General features: G+C 43.9%; 1 protein-coding gene across 6 annotated transcripts in view; it reads right to left on the bottom strand.

Moving 5' to 3' along the window:
- PDE1C (phosphodiesterase 1C) overlaps nt 1-22,789 on the bottom strand; it is a 443,465-nt gene that overhangs the window by 67,915 nt on the left and 352,761 nt on the right. For all 6 annotated transcript variants that reach the window (XM_078152096.1, XM_020968958.2, XM_020968965.2 and 3 more), the window contains 7 exons: nt 17,866-17,979; nt 15,770-15,952; nt 14,209-14,275; nt 12,647-12,763; nt 8,637-8,777; nt 7,551-7,651; nt 2,556-2,684 (listed from right to left, as the gene is read on the bottom strand). In XM_078152096.1, coding sequence (XP_078008222.1) covers nt 2,556-2,684; nt 7,551-7,651; nt 8,637-8,777; nt 12,647-12,763; nt 14,209-14,275; nt 15,770-15,952; nt 17,866-17,979 — 852 coding nt within the window. The remainder of the gene's footprint in view (nt 1-2,555; nt 2,685-7,550; nt 7,652-8,636; nt 8,778-12,646; nt 12,764-14,208; nt 14,276-15,769; nt 15,953-17,865; nt 17,980-22,789) is intronic.

Here is a 22,789-nt window from a genome sequence, read left to right on the forward strand (position 1 = left end):
ACAGTTAGTATGTTTCTGGGGCTGGATTTGAACTCACAAAGATGAGTTTTCCTGACTCTAGGTCTGGCATTCTATCCCTAAGCTGCCTACCTCACATTCTAATAAAAGACAAACACGTAAATGGGTGCTAGAAAAGGGAGGCATGGTGGTGAGACTGTGCAGGAAGGAGTTCAGTTCCTAGACAGATAAGGCACAAGGCTCACCTGTCAGAGCTGGAGAAGGAGAAGAGGAGTTTAAGTTTCCAGCAGAGTGGATGGTTGGAGAGCAAGAGCTCAGTGGGGACACGACAGAAGTGTCTGAGACGTTGACACTTGCCACACTCTTCTGTTCCACCCCAACCAGCCAGCTTGTTGTTGCCACCTCCCACCTCTGCCCTTTTATCTAGGGCATGGCCCACCACAGGTGGAGCTCTGCCTCCTCACCTCAGCCTCTTTTAGCTTGAGCTCCCCTCCACACACAGTACACATGGCAGTTCCTACAGGAAACCTTGCTTTCTATCACACGGTGAATATGTGTGAAAGGCAGAACTCAAACTCAGGTCTTCCTGGCTCTGAGGCCAACCCTCCACCCCACAGCTTTGCCTCTCAAGACAAAATATATGAGCCATAAATAAAAAGTAAATTTGGGGGTGGATGGAGTGGGCTGTCTTGGTGACAAGTGGCCCACAGCTCTGGCCCAGGGTCACGTAGACAGAAGGTCTCAGAGGCAGCAGCTGGACTTCAATCTTTCTAGCTTTGAGGCTGACTGCCACACAAACTCTCCTTCAGGCTAAAGACCCAAGGAAACACAGCTCTGCCTAGAGGCGCCTCCATTCTCCTGGGAGGGCATAGCTTGTAAACAGATCAGTACATACAGGAATATTTGGGGCGGAGGAAGGACAAGGGGGAAGGGCACCAATAACAATGGAGAACAAGAAAGGCTTCCTGCAGGAGGTGGCACCTGAGTGGGGCTTGAAGGAACGATCCAAGGATGAGGTGCTGGTGAAGGAGGAGACTAACCCTGCCGGTCATCAACCCAAGTGGAAAGCACTGATGGATGCTGGCGTCTGACGCCACTGTTTCCACTAAGGACAACTCTAAACACATTTGTTTACGTGAGCTGGATCCCTTAGATGGCTTTTCCCAGAAGCGTTTAATCACCCTGGGAAAAGGGAATTAAAACCACATTTCTTCTCATAAAACCATATTTCTTCTAGCTGAACAACGACTTCCAATGAAACCAAGGGCAGGATGCTAAGAAGAGAAGAAATTGTTGCATCCAGCTGAAACACATCATTTCCTAGACGTACAGTCAGTCACCAGACAGAGGGAACCTTCAAGGGTGTTGGGTGTGGGAGGGCTGTGAAGATAGATGCTACCCATAAAAGCGTGGTATAAATATTCTATTCAGTTTACAAGGTAAATAAACTGCCTTCTCTCAACTCAGCCACACCTGCTTCAGGGCCTCCTGATTCTTACAACAGCCTCCTCATTGATCTCCCTGCTTCTAGTCTCACCCCTCTACCTACATGTCTGCCACACAGCTGCCAAAGTAATCTACCTGAAGAACAGGCTTGACCATGTCACTTCCCCCTCTTAAAAGAAAAAATCTTCCATGGCTCCCTATTGCCTGTAAGACAAATTATAAATAACTGACCCTTCACAATCTGACCCCAGCCTTCCTTTCCATACTTATTTCTCAGGATGGCCCTTCCCACACCACACTGGGCTGGCTGTTGTTGTCCGAGCTCAGCACGCCATCTCCTACCCCCGTGCCTGGAATGTGCTACCTCTTGGCCTCTGTGTCTTGTATCCTGTGTCCTCCTCGAAGTTCAGTCCAGGCCTCACTTCCTACAGGAAGCCTTCATTAATTCCATCTCTTAGTAGTGCTCTCTGTCTCCCCACATTATACTGTATTTGCTCCCCAGTGGCCGTGGGGTATCCCCTGAGTAAAATGCAAGCAACTTGAGGGAAGGGATGGTTGCGTTTTGTCTTTGTGGCTGTAGTGCTTAGCAAGGCACATAGTAGGTGCCTAAAAAGTATTTGCCGTCTCCTCAAATTAAGTCTCAGACATTAAACACGACACAAAAGTTTTCCAAGCAAGCTCTTTGGACATTGTTGGACAGCGGGAGGAGGCTCTCTTGGCATCAGAGCAGTGACTAGCCTCAGTGGAGGCTCTGTGCCAGGAAGCCAAAATGCGGAGGACCCAGAAATGACCGTATTGTTTGTCCTCAAACATTTCTCATGCCATTTTCTGATCTGTCACAATGGTAGATGACAAAATAGAAGCTTGTGACCAAGCCAGTTAGTATATTGTGATTAAATAACACGTGCCTTTTGTAAAGCATTTGTCTTAAGGAAACACACACACACACACACACACACACACACACACACACACATACAAATACACATACACATACACACACACAAACACACATACACACCCAAACACACACACACACATAAGAAATAAACAATTAAGCAGGCAGAGTACATCTTTCCAACAGCAGCCATCTTATCTGCCTCATTGTTCCTTCTCCCAAATACGGCCCTTTGGGCCTCTTTGCTTCTCACCTCCAGTCATCCTTCGACAGGTTGGACAAAATATTCATTTCCTCATCTTCTTGGAGCAGTCGATAGGCTGCGCTGATGTGGTGATTCTCGAGGACAGACCGGTCATTGTACAGAATGGCCGGATCTGAGCTGGAGACAAAAAATGAACAAAATGCTCAACCACAGGGAGTGGAGAAGCAGTACGGCCCAATGGGTAGGGCGCCGGACGTGGCGTCAGGAAGTTAGGTTCACGTTCTACCTCAGATACTTACTAGTTTAGTGGCTCTGGGCAAAGGACTGAGCCGCTCTGTGCCTCATTTAGGAAGCTGGATCTGATGGGCCCCAAGGGCCCTCCTGGCTCTAAATCTATGACCCTACGATGCTCCAGGACTGCAGGTGGGAACCGATTCAGACGATCGGGGGGAATGCCACTCCAGACGTTCTAGCATCATCTAAGAGCATGTTCGTTTTCTGAGGCTTCTGGACCATACTGTTGGGTCTGCGGCCCATTAGCCACCCTGGACCCCATGGTCTCTAAGGTCTCCTGCTTAATCTGTACTCCCACGATTCTTTTTTTTTTTTTTCAGGAAAGGTCTCCCGTGCTGGAGTGAATACCTTATTTCTCCTTGCTTCATCACTACTTTTCCCAATGCACATGCCCCCTCCCACTCAACAGCTAATGCAAAGGAGAAAAGAGAGAACTGGAAATTAAAGATCAATAGTCGACGCTGCCACGGACGCGATCCAAGCCCGTCAGTGTGGGATTTATGATGGCCGTGTGGTCTGGACAGGAGGAGGAAAAGCATACTGGGTTGGAGTCAGAGGCCCTGGGTTCCAATCCCAATACTGTCAACTCTACTTGTGTTGCCAAGAGCTAGTGACTTCTATAAATCTCAGTTTCCTCATCCAATAAGAATTAGGGTCGTGTACCAGATCTGCAGTTGTTAAAGTGGTCTGTGGACTCTTTAAGGTTCCTGAGATCCTTTTAGGGGGTCTGTGAGGTCAAAACAATTTTTATAATAATACTAAGATGTTTTAATTTCTAATATGCTAATTAATGATAAATTAAATATAGATATTACCCGTAAGAGCAGCTGGATGGCACCGTGGACAGAGCGCTGGGCTTAAAATCAGGAAGATTTATCTTCTTGAGCTCAAACGTGGCCCCAGACACTTACAAGTTGTGTGACCCTGGGCAAGACACTTAACCTTCTTTGCTTCAGTTTCCTCATCTGTCAAATGAACTGGAGAAGGATGTGGCCAACCGCTCCAGTATGTTTGCTAAGAAAACCCCAAATGGGGTCACCAAGAGATATGACTCAAGTGATTAAACAACAGCAAATAGCCACGTAAACAGAGGTTCTTGGCTCTAATTCTTTACAACGTGACTAATACGAAAACCGGCTTACTGTGAATGTAGATCTAGAGTCCATATCAGATTGCACACTGCCTTGGGGAATGGGGAGAAGACAGAGGAGGAGAAAATTTTAAACTCAAAAGCCTATGGATGCAAATGTTAAAAACTAAAAAAAAATTAATTAATTAAAAAAGATGAACAGAAGCTCCTGGAGGAGATCCTCAACTTTTTTTGTTTGTTTGTTTTGGTTTTTGTTTTAGGCAATTGGGGTTAAGTGACTTGCCCAGGGCCACACAGCTAGTAAGTGTCAAGTGTTTGGTCTGAGGTCCGATTTGAACTCAGGTTGTCCTGATTTCAGGGCTGGTGCTCTATCCACTGCACCACCCAGCTGCCCCCCCTTTTTTAAATTTGTTTCCATTTCTCAGAATTTCATTCTTTTTTTTTTTTGACTAAGCAATGGGGATAAGTGACTCACCCTAGGTCACACAGCTAGTAAGTGTCATTTGTCTGAGGCCACATTTGAACTCAGGTCCTCCTGACTACAGGGCCAGTGTTCTATCCACTGTGCCATCTAGCTGCCCCTCAGATCCTCCACTTTTATGAGTATAAAGCGGTCCTGAGACCAAAAAGTTTGAGAACCTCTGGACTGGATGACCTTGAAGGTCAGGAAGACCTGAGTTCAAATCCAGCCTCAGACACTTATACAAGCTGTGTAACCTTAGGCAAGTCAATTAACAACTGCTTGCTTCAGTTTCCTGAACTGTAAAATGAGGATAATAACAGCAACTCCCCCACATGGTTGCTGTGAGGCTCAAGTGAGACATTTGTAAAGTGCTTAGTACAATGTCTGGCATACAGTAGGTGCCATATACATGCTTGTTACTACATGAGCATCTTCATCCTCCAGATCAAAGCCAAGACCAGGCTTGCTTCCCTGCATCCTTTTTCTGTGGGTCTGTCTTCCCTGCATGCTTTGAAGCTCTTGAGAAACCCTGTTGTCCTTTTAGACAGAGGGTGTGGCTGCTTTTCTGTTCTCTGAGACTGTAATACCATTTACATTTGGTTTGCATTATGTGATTTTTTTGGTAGTAAATTTCCCTTTCCAGCTAGACTTTACTTAGAGTAATATTGAAATTGGTCTGAATTCCCCATAAGTACTCCGGTGGGCAGAGGAAGTCTGGAAACCTGCTGAGGAAACTGACCTGGGCTTACAATTTTGCCAAAGAAAATCCCCGCTTCAGCTCCAGTTGACAGGGGATAAGGCACCTAGCCTCTCTACAGCCACCCTCAACCTGAGTACATTGAATGGGTCTCTCCCCCACCTGGGGCTGGAAATGGGATTTTAAATCACTCCATTTCTCCTCCACCGCCCTAGCCGTTCAGGGTTCACTACCACAATTGGAGATTACAGTCTTAGCATTTTTATGGTCTTTGGGTGATTTTGTGCTAAGTTTTCTTGTCTCTGGGTCAAATCAGGGGCATGGATGAATTCAAAGCAGAAAGTTAAAGAATTTTCTCAAGCATAGTGAAAACCCTTAAAAAGCCATCCTTTTTTCTGGGTTGGCAAAACCTAGGCTCAATCAAAGCTGTTGGCTAAATTCACTTTGGCTTCTTTTTATGGCTCCACAATTGGGCCTGGGGAGCTGGGGGCTGTGTCCTTCAAGGCCATTATGTTTTATCAGAAAGCCCTGGGTGTGGCTTGCTGGGGCCCTGAATGTGTAGCTGCCATGGGACCCTTCTGGTCCTGAGTTCCCCTCTCAGTCTCTTCCCAGAAAGGTTCCTGTTTCATCTCTTTTTTTTTTTCTATGTCTTCTTCTCTTCAGTCACATTCTATCTGAAACCAGCACCTAATTCTTCTCTGTGTTTTAATGGCATTTTTATGCCACTGATAACTACAGGAGTTTACAATAATAAACACCAATGAACAGCAGGCCTACAGACATCTTTGGGCAGCTGAGTGGTTCAGTGGATAGAGTTGCCAGACCTGGAATCAGAAAGACTCCTCTTCATGAGTTCAAATCTGGCTCCAGACACTTACTGACTGTGTGACCCTGAGCAAGTCACTGAATCCTGTTTGCCTCAGCTTCCTCATCTGTAAAATGAGCTGGAAAAGGAAATGGCAAAACCAAGAAAACCCCCAAAAGGGGTCACAAACAGTCAGACACATCTGAAACAACTGAACGACACACATCTTTAAAGTTCATAGGATTGGAGATTTGGCACAGGAAGGGACCTTAAAGCATGGAGTCATCTCATTTTATAGAAGGGGAAACTGAAGGGAGAGAGATTAAGTGGCTTGTCTAATAATTATTAATCATAGTCATAGCTGCATCGCAAGGTGTGCAAACCTCGGCATGCGTTACCTCATCTGATCTTCAGGACAACTCTGGCAGGCAGGTCTACTGTTGTTCCCATTTTACAGATGAGGAAATTGAAGCTGGAAGAGATTAAATGACTTGCCCAGAGTCACAGAGCCAGTAAGTGCCTGAAGGAGGATTTGAATTCAGGTCCTCCTGACTCCAGGTCCAGCACTTTATCTACTACACCATCTAGACAGCTTAGGGTAACATAAATGACTGAAGCAGGATTTGAATCCAGGTCTTCCTGCCTGCTTATCTTAAACATACACATTCATATATACATATACATATCAATAACTATATTTCAATATAATTGATTTTCTTTATAATTCTATATATACATATAAACATACATATACATTTACATATACATATACATATACATATACATATACATATACATATACATATACATATACATATACATATACATATACATATAATTTTACTAATTTAAAAACATTCTGAAAAGGGGTCCATAGGTTCCCCAGACTGCCAGAGGGGTCCAGGACCCAGGCAGTTGTTAAAAAACCTCTGATCTAGACCCACTAAAACCTCATTCCCCTCCCTAACCCTCCCTTGTCTTCTACACCATTCTCTCTGTCTCTATCTGTCTCTCTCTCTTTCTCTCTCTTTTTCTCTCCCCTCTCTCTCTGTCTCTCTCTGTCTCTCTTTCTCTCTGTCTCTGCCTCTCTCGCTCTCTCTTGCTATGTCTCTGTCTCTATCTCTCTTTGTCTCTCTTTCTGTGTCTTGGTCTCTCTCTCTCTCTTTCTCTCTGTCTCTGTCTCTCTCTGCCTGTCGCTCTCTCTGTCTCTCTCTGTCTCTGTCTCTCTTTCTCTCTCCTCTCTCTCTCATTCTCTCTCTCTGTGCCTTTCTGTCTGTCTCTCTGTCTCTCTCTCTCTGTCTCTGCCTCTCTTGCTCTCTCTTGCTGTCTCTCTGTCTCTCTCTTTCTCTTTGTCTCTCTTTCTCCTCTCTCTCATTCTCTCTTCTCTCTCTCTGTCTCTCTCAGTCTCTGTCTCTCTCTCTCTCTTGCTGTCTCTCTCTCTCTCTTTCTGTTTCTCCCTCTCTCACTCTCTCTTGCTGTGTCTCTGTCTCTCCCTCTCCCCCCCTCCCTCTCCTCTCTCTTTCTCTCTCTCTCTCTCTGTCTCTCCCTCTCTCTCTCTCTCATTCTCGCTCTCTGTCTTCCTCTCCCTCTCTCCCTCTCTCCCTCTCTCTCTCTTCACCCCCCCTCCACACACACTCTCACTCCGCACACAGGCATCTCCATATCCACAGGCACTCTCCTCCCGCTTCACTCACCGAGTCTGAATGTGGAAGTTGTTGGTGGTTCCGGTGTGCTCATAATCATGGATGGCTGCCGAGAAGATGATAGCAAAGATCTCCAGCTCCGTCAGCCAGTTCTGTGGAGGAGAGAAGGAAGCAATCAGAAGCTGGTCCTTTCCTCCGATGGACCTTCCTAGGCTGCTGCACAGCCCTCCCCAGTTCTTGGGCAGCCTTACAGCTGTCCCCGAAGCAGACTTCTAGGGCAGGTCTCCAAAAGGACAGAATCCGAAACTAGAAGAACTTTGTGCTGCAGGGACCGTAGCGGTCATCTGGGGGAGCCTTCTCAGTTTACAAATGAGTAAACTGAGGACCAGAGAAGGGAACTGACAGCACAGGGTCATTGAGTTAAACTGGGAAGGGGCCATATTGTCTACGTAGTCACAGCCGAGGGTGGGGATGGCTTCATTCTCATCTTTCTACTTCCTAGCCCATTCCCTGACATGCAGCAGGTGATTAATAAATGCACACTTGCTTGATTATTAACAGGAGTCCCCACATGGACAAACACATATTCTTGCCATATTTGTGTATGAAGCAGAGCTGTGTGCTAGTCATTGGAGGAACACACACATACACACACACACATACACACACACACACACACACACACACATGCAACACACGTTCTTCCTCTCAAGGCACTTCTGTTCTACCCAACAGCCCATAGTGAGGTTGTCACAGCCTTTACTCCATTCCCACAAAACCCCAGAGGAATTCTGAGAAGGGGAAGAGAGGGGCACATATGAGGCAAGAAACAAAAAGACCCCCCACACATCCAGAAACCATCGAGCCCGACCCCCTGATCTCAAAGAGGAGGAAGCTGAGGCCTTGGAGTGGCAGTGACCCACCCAAGGTCACCCGAGGGCTCAGGCTGAGCTAGGACTCAAGCCTAGGTTCCAGGACCCTGGATTCCTTGCTCATCACTTTCTCTTCCACACAGGGCAGTGACTCTCTTGGTCACCCAGAAGCGCAGCACACAGTGACTGGGCTCCCCAGCACTATATGACCAAACAGAACATTCACAGTGCCTGAAGGGCCCCAGGCTTCTCCCTGGGCACTCACCGCGACCCCTGTCTTGTAGAGGAGGTAGTGGACGGTCTGAGTGACATCCGCCGCGTGCATCAGGTTGTGGTAGGGGTTCTTGTGTTTGCTGTAACCCACCTCCAGTGCTTCCACAAATGAGACAAGAGCAGAAATGGGAATCTGGAAGAAGAAGGTGGCAGCCACGTGAGGCAGCCACGCTGATCCTTGGGGGAAGTCTAATGGTGGCGTCGGAGAAAGGAGATTGGGGACATCTCAAGCTCCAGCATCACTGCAGGGGCTTTGCCCTGGGAGGAATGGCAAAGACCCCAACAGCCTGAGTCTGATCGAGTGGCTGAACAGCTCTGGACTCTAGCCACCAAGTGCCTGAAACTCACAACTGGACAGTGAGGGATGGGAGGTCCCTTAGCCTGGTGAAGATCCAGAAGAGATCAACACTTAAAGGGCCAAGCCATGGAACAGAGTAGGCTTCCCTTGTTTGTCACTGGAGGACAGTGGCCCAGAGGCCAACTGAGGTCTTTAACCAGAGCAATGGGTAACCTTGGGAGAATGCACTCTGCATAGCCTGAGGGTGGTTTTCCTTTCCTTTCTCACAAATCTGCTGCATTCATATATTCCAATAATTCAACAATCAGTGCTTCCTGGGGCTGGAATATTGGGAGTGCCTCATGAGTGCTGATTAATCGACTGAATAATCAATTAAGAGGTTGGTGCATTAATCCACCATGGATGGCCACTTCTCTATGACTGAGACGAAGGTCAATATCACTGAAAAATTCATTGCCATACCCATGCACACGCACATTCGTGCACATTCACATTCACATACACATACACATAGGCACACACATTCACAATTCATATTTATAGACGCACATTTATATTTGTGACTCAGCTATTTCAGTTGTGTCCAACTCTTCGTGACCCCATGTGGGGTTTTCTCGCCAAAGATATTGGAATGGCTTTTCCATTTCCTTCTCCGGCTCATTTTACAGATGAGGAAACTGAGGCAAATGGGATCAAATGACTCGCCCAAAGTCACACCGCTAGTAAGTGTCTGAGGCCAGATTTGAACTCGAGAAGATGAGTTTTCCTGGCTTCAGGCCCAGCGCTCTATGCACGATGGCACCACTCAGCTGCTGACATGTTCAGATACACATACACATACGTGCATGGTGTCCCCAAAGTCTTCAGCAGCTTAAAATCACCCTAAGACTCTGGGGACACCCTCCATCTATGGTCTGAAACATCGAGTCTGATCTAATGAGAAGACATCAAATTGGGATAAATTGGAGGTCCTAATTTCAAATTCCAAATGTCAACTTCCGAAGTCCAGGTTGGGAAAGGCGCAGCTAGCCAGCAGTCCACGAGCCAAGACCAGAGTGGTTGGGGACTGACTGTAGCAGATTCACACAGGTGAACCGTTTGGCACAGAGACCACAAACCAGACGTGTCCCCAGGCTCCAACAACCAACAGTATCAGGTCCAGCATGGCGTCTCCTGCTATGATCTCATTACTTGGCTCACATCTAGAGGACTATGTTCAGTTCATAGGATCTTACAGCCAGAAATTTAGAGCTAGAAGGCACTTCCAATCCAAACCAAAGCCTCTCATTTTACAGATGAGGAAATTGAGGCAGGGAAAGGTCAAGTGGCCTGCCCAGGGCCTCACATCTAATAAGTATCTGAGGCAGGATTCACATCCAGATCTTCATGATTCCATGTCCAGGCCCTATATTCCTCTGCACTCCACACCTTACTTACACCCCTACTGCACCTCACTCTAGCCCAGCTGCCTCATTTTCTTGTTGCTCTATCAGCAAAGTCATGATTTGAATCTAGGTCCTCCATCTCCAGAGCCATCATGGCTTCCACCATAGTACAACATCTCACAGCACTATGTTAGGGAGCCCACAAACTGAGCTGGAGTGTGTCTAGAAGAGGAGAAGCCAGCTGATAAAGGGACCTTGGAAATGACTGAGGTATAGAAGAAAAGAATGAGAGAGAAGAAGAAAATCCCAGAAGACGCAAGGTTGTCTCCAAGTACCAGGGAAGTTTTTAATTGATCTGGCTGGCCCAAGAGATCACATCTAGGAGCTATGGGGGAGACAATTCCCGAGTAGGGAATTTGGAGCTTGATGTCAGGAGACACTTCCTAACCATCTGAGATGCACCAAAGTGGAAGGAGCTGCCTCACTGAGAACTTGGTTCTCCTGACATCTTTCCCTAGAGCAGAAATGCCCAATGCTGCTAAATGGGCTGAGTCGGAGAACCAGATTAAAATGTAATTGGGAAATATTAACAAAATAAATAAAAATACAATAGGACATAGATAATGTTAATATGTGTTTTCCAAGTCCATGTAAGGCCTACAGGGACTTGTATGTGTGGGTTAGTAGCCTCCTATTTCAGTTTGAGTTTGATACCATGGACCAAGAGCATGGAGGAGAGGTGAAGGCAGTGCCGTACAAGGCCCTTCTACTTGGATTTACGTTGATCTCAAGAAACACTGGGCTCCTTTTTGATTCTGTGACATTCTGGTCCCATCAGAACTGACCAAAGGGAGACACTCCAGGACTTCTGAGATGTTGGAGCTAGGAGATTCCTGGACACTAGGAACCAGAGGCCCAGGGAGAGGAAGTGAGGGAAGGCAAGGCTTAGAGATGGTTCTCAATCATGGCCCTCTGCCAATTATGTCCACAGGTTCAGGGGAGGGAGCGAGGAGAAAGGAAAGTTTCAATTTGGCCAAGTGACCCAGACTGCCCCTCCTGAAATGTCTGACAGTATTTTTCCTTCAAGTTTTTTCCTTCAAGTTGACTATAATACCTCCCATGAGAAAATCTCTCACTGCTCTTTCCAGTATCAACCTTTAATGTGAAAGGGACAGTTCATCCCTGAGATACTTTGCTGTCTTCTTTTCATTAGCATTCATCTTGGGGAAAGGGGGAGGCAGGCTGTGGATTTCACAAGACAGAAGAAAAGGTTTTTGCTTGGCCAGAGTCAAAGTGGAAAAGTGATTCTCTGGCCTGGTAAAGGATCGAGGGGAATTTTGCTTACAGCTCCTAGGTGGTCTTTGGAAGATACTTTTGTATGCTTGGAAGGGCACTGGCCAGGGATTCATTCCTGTGGCCCCGGCCTCTGCCACCAAAGGGCTAACTTTTAAGCCCTTAAGTCTAGATGTACTTCAGTCAGGCAAAGGGATACAAAGATAGACAGAGAGAGAGACAGACAGAAACAGAGGCAAAGACAGAGAAACATAAAGACAGAGGCAGAAACAGAGAGAGAGGTAAGGGGAGAGGAAGAAAAGAGGAAACAGAAGGAGAGAGGGGGAGAAGAGAAAGGAAGAAAGGAGAAGGAGAGAAAGGAAGGGGAGAAAGGGCATAAAAGAGGAAGGAAGAGTGAAGAGAGGGAGAAAGGGAAGAGGAAGAGAGGAAGGGGAAGAAAAGAGAGGGAGAGGGAGGCAGAGGGAAAGGGAGAGGGAGAAGGAGAAAGAGAAATAGATATATGTTGGTGAGGAGGTAGTGTAAATATTGGGTCAGTTCAGCCACCCTACCAAAGCCCAAAGCAGAAACTATTTTCCTTGGTTTCACCCAACACTCATCTGGAATGCTTCCTAATAGACATCCCTGTGGTTCTGGCGCTCTGTGCTCAGTGGACTGGTTGTTGATGGCCCATCCCCATCAGCTATACTCTGCCAAAGCCTGAACATGAGAGATTTTACTTCTGAAAAGAACTAACCGTGGTTTTCCTAATGCCTAAGTAGCCTTGCCTATTAGCACTCTCCCAAGGCAAGTTAGGATGTTGGTGCAGATAAGAAGAATTAGTGTAAAATGTGATTAACCATATGATATTGATAATTTCAGAAGAGGGAATCTAGTGCCTAACCCAGGGATGCTCATTTGTGAGGCCAGGTTATGATGAAGGGCATTCCAAACAAAGTCATTAAGGCCCTAATGAGGACTTCTTTTCCACATGCTTCTGAAGGATAAAACAAGGGGAAGAAATGAGAAGCCCACAGCACACTCACTCACCTTGAAGCGGCTGATCAGATCATAGCGGGTGAGTAATTCATAGAAAATGAATTTCAAGGCATGATCTCCACTGGCATCATTCAGTGTGAAGACATCAAAGGACCACTTGTCCACATCCTGCAAAAGGGAAAAGGAGACAGAGAAAATGTTCTTAGCATCCTTCAGCCTCTTTCTGTCTTCCAGTGCCTGCTCCCTGTAGCCCCTCCTCCTTTTACTGTGACTTTTGTCCCCCAGAAATGGTGGCTCAGGATTCCACAGCTGATTTGCCAGCCCCCTTTTTTCTGCTCAAAGCCTGTGGGGTCCTGGGCCTAAGAATTACAGATTCTTCCTGTCTTGGCCAGTGAGCTGATACTCACTGGCATCTCTATAACTAAGTGTGCTTCTCACAACAATTCTGCAAGAGGGAGTGACTATCCTTAGCCTCATTTTACAGATGGGAAAGCTGAGGGCCAGAAAGATGAAGAGATTTATAAGCAAAGAAGAAGCAGAGGCAGGATGTGAACCCAAGATTTCCTGGCTTTAAGTCCAGGGCTCTACCCACTAGGCTGCCTCCCTTGATATCCAACTACCCAGGAAGAGAAAAGATCCTTGTGGCACTGCCATTATCACCACCACTGCCCCTACTACTAAGTACCACATGATGCTATCCTCCCTAGCACAGGGCAAAGAACTTTAGCTGAGGAGGAAGAGGACCCAAGTTCAAAATTTGGCCTCTGACATGAGCATTGTGACCCTGGGCTTTGGTTTCCTCATCTGTAAAGGGGGGGGGGGTTTGGGCTTGGCCTCTTAGATTTCTTCCAAGTCTAAATCTGTGATCCTAGGATCCTATGGGAATGGGAATCCTGACTTATCATTTATCTTTGTAACCCCAATATCTTAAATGTAATGAGCACTTAATTAATAATAATAATAAATGTTTGTGGAATGAAAAAAATATACCAAAAGCTGGGCAGTCACTTACCCACCCCTCATAGAGAAATCTCAGTATTTTAACTTTTTAGGACAGGGGCTCTTAGCCTTTCTTGGGTCACAGATCCCTCAGTCTAGTGAAGTCTGTGAGCCCCTTATTCAAATAATATACTTAGATATATAAAATAAAACAACAAGGATTGCAAGGAAAACCAGTCATGTTAAAATACAGCTATTAAAATACTTTAAAAATAAATTCAAGGACCTTGGGTTAAGAGACCCTGGCCTAAGGCATTTGGGGTCCAGACCTTTAATTTTATCCACATAAGAAATTGCCAAAGGAGAAACTCCCTCTTATGATCTCCAGTATGACTCAACTTTGAAGGCATAGGACTAGTCCACTATAGGGTATCCTGATTGCCCATCCCCCCCCCGAAAGGAAAAAAGATGAGAATTGAAAAACCATTGAGAGATGAAAGAAAGCAGAAGGCTGGGTAAGGAGATCCAGTGAAGGGATAGAAAAAAGTAGAAAGAAGAGAATTAGAAAACCAAGAAAGACTTGAGAAAGATAGTGTGAAAGCACATCTCATATTAAGTAAGGACACTGTTGAAAGATAGCGTCAGGGACTAAATTATCTGCTCCCTGAAATTACCTTTAATGCTTCAATCACAGCGGGTGGGTAGCTTAATCCAACCATGTTTGATGTCCGTCTGTACATTCTAGCAAAGTCAGGAAAAATAAAAGAAGCAATGTCATATCACACAAAGGGGAGAAAACAGACCCCACGGGCCCGAGTGCTCTGCCTGAAGGATGACAAACTTGATGCACTGAGGAGCTTCTGGAAATTACTCGGTAGCCTCCAGAACCCAAAGGTCATTTCTATTTCTTTTACTCTCATTATCATATGTAGCCAGCTGGCCAACATTTCAAGATCAGTGGAAATTAAAGCAGACCCAAACACCTAGATCATGGAGCAGAAAAACAAAATCAATCTGCATGTTCTATGATAGAAATTAAAATGTTTAACAGCCTCTCCTGCCAGATGCTGGAGATGTAACTACAATTTTGATGCCTGGGGAAATCTATATAAAACATGCGCTCAAATCAATTTTAAATGAAAAATTCAGTCAAGGTAGGGGGAAAAGACTTCAGGTATCATTCATGACGGGAAAAGACAAAGACCCCAGGGTACCATGAAGGGAAATGAGATGGTAGAAGAAGCAGGACCAAGCTAAACTGTGGAGGTATTCAACCAGAAGGTGCTTGCTAACAGGAAGAAAGCATTCCACCTGGTAGATGTCCAGTCCAACCAAAGATTCTTCCTACATGCTAAGCCAATTCATTACTATGATATTGAAGGATTATAAGTACTTTAAGTAGACTCTTTAATTTTTAGGGTGGAAGGACAAAGCCTTATTTGTTCCACCTTAGTTTTATGGCTCTGCCAGATACTAAATGTAACAGATAATGGATATTCTGCCACACAGTGTGCCATTCCAAGTGGAAAGCTCCAGTAGGAGAACAATTTGGAAATTAGTGTTCTCCAGAACCCTCAAAGAACCAAGTTAAAAATTCCCCCCTCAGTGAGCTAAGTGTCAATAAAGTGAATATGGTATTTCAAAATAGCACATGGTTCAGCAAAGAATATGGGACAGGTAAGGCTTTGGCACTTTTCATTGTAAAGGGCTCAAAATCAAAAAGGAAAACATCTTTTAAAAGATTTGGGTTCCCTATGCATATCAAACCTCACGTGGGTACCATTTTGCTTGAATCAAGGGTCATTATGGCTTTCCCATCTTGGTCTCTTCCCCATTTTTCATATACTCATCACTTATCCAGATTCTTTAAGACGTAATGGGCTAAAATACCTAATTTTTCTTTCTGTTAATGAGCTTTTCTACTCTTGGGCAAACATAGAAGTTGGGATGGATAGAAGTGGGTGAGGGGGAGCTAAATCTGGTGGCCACATGCCATCCCTGAAGCAGGATCACCTTTCCTCTCAGGTTGTGAGTTCCCCTCTTCTTGCTTGAAAATTAAGAACTCGATTCAGATTGAACTTTTTTTTGTAATTCAAAGGACTCCAAGGGATGGATACCATCAAGAGGCCCAAATAGGTTCTATGGACAGGAGTCAATTAAAGATGACACATTTGTATGACTCCTGATCGAACGGAATCTTTTACCCTGGGAACTCTATTCTGTTGCACTATTTACCTCTCCACAAAGATTCCAGCCTGAACAGCGTGAACAATGCTTTTGAATCGGGGCTTCTCCTCGCTCCGTCTCAGCATCATCCCCATCTGCCTGGTAAAGGTGGAGGCCAGCCAGTCCCGGACCTCGGAGGGCACGGCATCTGACTGGATGTCACTGAGCTCATCTTCTGTATCCAGGAGTCGCCTAGGGGAAGGGAAAAGGAACAAGAAGCGGACTACAGGTGCACAGATCTAGAGCCAGCAGGGTGCCTAAAGGTCACCCACCCCAACCCACTCACTCTACAGATGATAAAACCAAGTCAGAGAGGTCAGAGACTCACAGGATCATAGATCTAGGGCTAAAAGAGCCTGCAAAGCTCATCTAGACCAATGTGCTCCTTGTACAGATGAAGAAACAGAGACCCAGACAGGGAAAGTGACTTGTCATTTTACTGATAAGGAAACTGAGGCCCAGGGAGCTTAAGGGACCTGCCCTAAGTCACAAAGGAAGCAATCATCAGCATCGGGCTTCGAACCCAGATTGTCTGACCCCAGAGCCAGTGTTCTCTTCATTGCACGTATTTTGCATTTTCTTGTCTGGCTCCAGCTTACAGAGTGTAAGCACATTGAGGGCAGGTATTAGCTTGTTTTTGTCCTTACATCATAGGACCATGTCTTAGAGGTCCCTGAAGTGCTGAGGATGCTCTACGACTAAAAGTTGCAGAGGAGGTACCAAAGCACACACCTTCTTTGGATGACGGAGTTTCTCACCTGAGATTTCCCTATAGCAATGAGATCAAAGGCCCACGATCTATCCTGTATCTTTTCATAGGATCAAAGGTTAAGAACTAGAAGGAACCTTGGCATTCATTGAATCCAAACCTCATCTCATTCCCATTTTGCAGTTGAGGAAACTGAGGCCCAGAGAGGTGTGGTGACTAATGAGTATTTGAGGCAGAAATTGAAGCCAAGGTCTCCCAGCCAAGTCTAATGCCCTATCCACCACTGCATGCTGCCTAACACCAGACACATGCCAGGCGTTTAATAAATGCTTATGGAACTGAACTGAATTGGACTCAACTATGACATCAAATTCCTTTCAACTGGAGTTACCCGTGTGCAAGGGGGCCATAAACCACACGAGCCTTAAGTAAAAGCAAAATTCATTCAGATTTGCATCTGGTAGCTATATAAACCTCACTAGTCTAGATTAATTGGGGAGGGACAGCAAAATTAAGCAAAAGTCTTAACCAGCACATTTGAAAAGAAATGCGATTTTATCCCTCTCAATTACATACAGTGGTCAGAATGGCTTTGATGCCCACATTAGAATGATTTGCATTTAGTATAGAAATGCAAAGCATGAGGCTGGCAAAGGCCAGTCTCTGCTTACACTGTAATTGCACTGTTTCTAAGGAAATCGAGACTTCTAGAGGGGTGGGAAGCAGCTCGCTCCCCCCCGGCGGGTAAGCACACCCCCCATTCAGTCTTGCTTCCATGCCCAATGTTCTCAGCATCCACTTTTCTCAGAGACAGTGCAAAAAGAAGATCTTCACCTTTCTGAATGAGCAACATTTCCAAGTTAAAGAATGAAGTCTACTAGAGGTGAAATTGCTTCCCAGGGCCATCTGAAATAAGTCAGGTAATAGTCACCAAAGTATACAATGTATTCAAGATTCTTAGAGGTTGCAGAGCACTTCACCAACATTGTCTCTTCCTTTCTGCTAATGTGTTTGTCTCATCTTGGGCAAACATATAGAAGCTGGGATGGATACAAGGTGGCAAGGGGGAGCTGAACCCAGTGGGCACATGCCATCCTTGGAGCGGGATCACCTTTCCTCTCAAGTTGTGAGCTCCTCTCTTCTTGCTTGCCTCTAACAGCCCTGTAAGGCAGGTACTACAGCTACTATTCCCATTTTACAGATGAGGAAACCCAGGTTGAAATAAAGGGCCCTGCTCCTGGTCACACAGACAGTAAGCACTAAAGTAGGATTTGAACCCAGCTCTTCCAGACTCCAAGCCCAAGCCTCTTTTCCATGGTTTACAATATAAAAACTCCCCAGAAAGATCCCAATCAACCTACCAAAATCTCCCTAGGACAGGTTAGCATCTTCTTACCTTGTTTCATCGATGTAGACAGATTCAAGGACCGACGCTGCATGTTCCAAATTTTTCTTGAGGTCGACTACAGAAGCCTCTCCTCTTTCTAGTTGTTTTACCAAAGACCGCAACCTATGAAGAAAAAAGAAGCCAAGAGACCCAGTGAGTATAGAAAATGCCAATGGCCAGTATCGATTTAAAGATTAGTTCTCAAGAATTCGCCAAACATGTGATTGCCACTGGAAACACACCACAAAAAAAGACTTCTTGGAGCAGCTAGGTGGCACAGTGGATAGAGCACCGGCCCTGGATTCAGGAGGACCTGAGTTCAAATCCAGCCTCAGACACATAACACTTACCAGCTGTGTGACCCTGGGCAAGTCACTTAACCCCATTGCTTAGCCAAAAAACAAACAAACAAACAAACAAAAAAGACTTCTTTCTAGCAAAGCACTTTCTTCAGTACAATCCAGTGGCAGGGAGAGTGTGATTATTGGCTTTATTTTACAGACAAAGAAACTGAGGCTCTGAGCATTGATGTGACTTGCCCAAGGTCACATAATAAATAAAGACAATATTTCAGATTCAAACACAATTTGCCTGATGCCAAGTCCTGGCCTCTTTCCACCTCTGTGACTTTGAGAAGGTCAGACTGCCTCTACTTCCCAAGACGCATCTGACTTACATCTAAAATGAGTCACGGAATCCTAGAATCTGAGAGTTAGAAGGGAGAGCTTAGAGGGCCTTTCCTATAGCAGGACTATCACCTCCTTATTCCTGGTAGCTGAAAGTATCCCTAGAGAAATTTCTCAAAATTCATCCCAAGACTATTAGTTCTTTGGGCTGTGACATTGTACTACTGACAGTATTACACTGCTGAGCTTGTGGTCTACTAAAATCCCCAGATCAGAAAACTAGAGGAAGCTAGCATTATCAACACTTACTGAATACTCACTATGTGTAAGGACCTCTTTTTCCTACCAATAACTCACATTTATATTGCTTTAAGGATGTTAAGCACTTTCCTCACCACAACCTGCAAAATAGTCACTGGAAGTAGTGTGATCTCTATTTTACAAGTGATAAAACTAAAGGTCTTCATACTTAAATGACTTACCCAGGATCACACATAGTATCTGAGACAATATTCAGTTTCAATGCCTTCCTGACTCCAAATCTGGCACTCTGTCCATTATAAGAAGTAGCCTTCCCAAGAAAACAAAAAGCATCCTCCCAGCTTCTGACCTCAAGGAGCTTCTGAGCTTTGAGGGAGGACAGGGAATATATGATTATATCAAACCACAAAGAAAAATAAGAGACAGCTGCCAGTGACAAACAAGATAAATAAATATATTAAAACTTCATTCGCCTATTGCACTATGACCCAAAGCCCCATCAATATTTCTTTGTTTCTTTTTTTTTCCTAACAGAACAAGCCCACTTTATTTTCAACACTATTTTCTAATCAGCCTGCTAGACCAGTGGACTTGTTATTTCAGTACACCCTAAATCAAACAAGCAAATAGCATAATTTGTCCTGGGTAAGTCCTCTGAAGACCAAATCTTCTTAAGAACTTAGGGAAATGGGGTTATTTTCAGGAATTCTAATCATGCTTTCTGAATGACTCCTGAAGAAGAAAGAAGAAGAAGGAAGGGAGAGAAGGAAGAAGAGAAGAAATATCCTACTTAAAATTAAGGGCAAGTTATGAAGAAAGGAGAGAAGAAAATTGAAAATTGAATAACTGAAAGGCTGATGAAATATGTAAGCAGAAAGGAGGCCTCAATAATGTGAGTGAATACTAAATGGTAAAAGAAAGTGAAGAGAAATATGGCAAAAAATGAGATTGGACAATCATAATTAGACCCCCAGATCAGAGAATGGATACACTGCAACAATACCAAGGGTACATTAGAATCTCAATAAGAGATACAAAGGAAGATCTTGTATCTATAAGAATGAAAATAAGACTATCAGTGGAAATATTTAAGAAGAAAATTATAATAAATAGCTTAAAAAGAGAATGGAACATCTTAATAAATCAGTGTGCTATGTAATGAACAGAGTCCATTAAAAAATACAAAAATGCTGGCATAGAAGAATACGTAACTAAGCAATTTTTTAGTTTGCAAATGAAATGGGATATCAGATCTCTACAAATCAAAACTATAGAGACAGAGAACAAAGCTTGACAAGACAATAAGAAAATTACTAGTCTCCTGGCAAAATATGAAGAAACAAAGTCTGATGTTACGTCAAAATCATACAGTAACACTGCTCAGATGTATTGAAAATAGTGAGGGTGGAGGCTGGTGGTGATACATACATACATACAGAGAGAGAGAGAGAGAGAGTCCGTAAGATGAGTCCATAAGATACCAACAAAGAGTAACTCTAAATTTGAGATACCCAGAAATATATTTACCATGTTCCAAAGTTTCAGTGTGGAGAAAGAGACCATTAAAAGCAGCCAGGAAGAAACAATTAATATATTGAAAAGCATCAATTTACATTATACAATAGCATTCAATAATAGCAACAGGATGTGAAAGATGAAATGATACTGGGTCACTGAAAGGCAAAAAAAAAAATCAATGTATACCACAAACTGACAATCCTAAAAAGCTGAGAATACATCACAAGAAAAGATGGTTCTTTACTAATGCTGATAATTTTTTTTTCTTTCTTTCCAAAAAATCCAGAGCTGGACAGGGCCTTTAATATGAAAATTGCCCTAACAGCACAGACATAACAAATTCCAAGGATTATAGATTTAGAGGCTAGTTCAGCCCCTTCTTTTTACAGATGAAATAACTGAGGTTAAATGATTTGCTCAAATCACCCAAGTAATCAATGGCAAAGCCATAATTGGAAGCCATGTTTCCTTCATCTAAATCTACTGAGGGTTTTTTTTCCACTGAATCACTCTCACTCCTAAACAAGACTGTGGCATAATTAATGAGGAATCAATGAACAGATGTTAGCACTCTATGAGCTGTTAAGCCTGGTGTTTGGACATCCTAGCTTCAATCAGGATCACTAAAAGAACCAAAGTTAGGAATTTGACAGGGCAATATCCCTCAGAAAAGGAAAAGACAAAAATAGAAAGACTAGAAGACTAAAAGGAAGGTAAAGCAGGGAGAGTGAGCTATTATTTTCTGAAATCAACCAGTATGTGTGAAGAGCAGTGAAAGATAAAAGTGGGAAATAGAGATGGAAACGTAAACTTTCTTTCTTCTCTGGTCTAAGAAGGAAAGGCTTTTTAAAAGGTCATGTAAGTAAAAGTTAACAGAAATAAGGTTGGGACCATTCTCCAACAGACAAATTTTCTAAAAAAAAAACTAAAATTAACAGCATCCATTGGGGGGGTCAGGGAAGAGGCAGAAATACTCCAAACTGTTAATAATTAGAGAATAATCAGAACTGTTAATAATCAAAGTAGCCCACCTCTGCCATATCACTTCCCATGCATCAAAGTGGCAAAGATGGAAAAAGTTCAACTTGGACAGGGCTGTGAGAACACAGGCATGTTAAGCCACTGCAGATAGTACTATGATATGGTCTGCCTTCAAGGGAAAACAACTGGAGATTGGGCAGGGAAAGTGATTACACCGTTCATATACTTTGACCCAAAGATTACACTAATGGGTTTATAAACCAAAGAGGTTGACAGCAAAAAAAAACCAAACCAAAACAAAACAAACAAAAACCTTGCTGTATAAAGGGATGAATTTTGGGGGTTCCCCAATCAGAGATAAAGACAACAGCAATGAAAAATAACCAGTGGTAAGATTAATTATGCAACTTTTATCTGTGTCTATTATACAAACAAAATTGAGTTATATTACCAAAGAGCTCAATTATACATGTTTTAGGGCAGGCTGACAAATACTTTTCAAAAAGCATTAAGCCAACAAAAATTGTTATTAAGTCCATGAAAATGGAATCGGCCCATCTCCATTAAATCAATGCCTTCCACTCCAACTCCCTCTACTTCTTTCTATGGCTCTCCCTAAAACTAGGCAAAATGAAAGATAACTGTTGAGAGTACTAAGTGTACAAGCAATTGCCTATTAGCAAATATATCAGCCACCACCCACATGCCCATCGACAGGGCAAAAAGGGAATTAGAAGGAAAGGCTAATTAAAATCCTTTGGTTACCAAAGTACAGAATAACAACTGAATTTTGCTGTTGTAGTTATACTCAGCCTTCCTCTATCAATAATCAGGTATTTTCTTATCACTGTTCTTGGATTCCCAATGGAATGCAAATAAATTTGAACATTAGCCTACAGAAAACATAATCAGGAGAGGAAAACCTCTTAAGAAAAACAACTCTTATTGAATTTGAAATACAAATGGCTTCTATTATCTTCTATTATGGATTTACCTTGCCATTGTTCCAGTCCATTGGCATGGATAGTTGAGAGCTGAGTGAATATTCAACTTCTATTAAGACTACTGACTTTATCTTCCTGCATTCAATCTAGTCACCAATTGTGTAATCAATCTACAATCTTTTATTAAGTGCTTAATATATTGTAGGCTGTGTGCTAAGCGCTGAAGATAAGAGAAAATAGTCCCTGCCCTCAATGAGTTTGCATTCTGATGGGGAAGAGTATATGCCCAGAAATCAATACACACAAGATATATTTGGAGTAGATGGAAGGTGACTTTAGAAGACAAGGCATTAGCAGCTGAGGGATTAGGAAAGGCCTCCTGTAGTAGGTGATGTTTGAGCTGAGTGTTAAAACCAGGGATTCTAAGACATGGGGGCCAGCCGAAAGTACGTTTTACATATTGGAGGCACAAATGTGTAGCCAGTGCACAGAAACAGAGATAGGAGATGGAACATCGTGTGCGAGGAACAGAAAGTGAAGCAGCATAGCTAGACCACAGAGTGCCAGGGGGGTATAAGAAGACTATGTAATGTGCGAGAATAC

This window comes from Phascolarctos cinereus, unplaced genomic scaffold, assembly GCF_003287225.1.
Source record: "Phascolarctos cinereus isolate Bilbo 61053 unplaced genomic scaffold, phaCin_HiC Scaffold_4;HRSCAF=312, whole genome shotgun sequence".
In the NCBI taxonomy this organism is placed as follows: Eukaryota; Metazoa; Chordata; class Mammalia; order Diprotodontia; family Phascolarctidae; genus Phascolarctos; species Phascolarctos cinereus.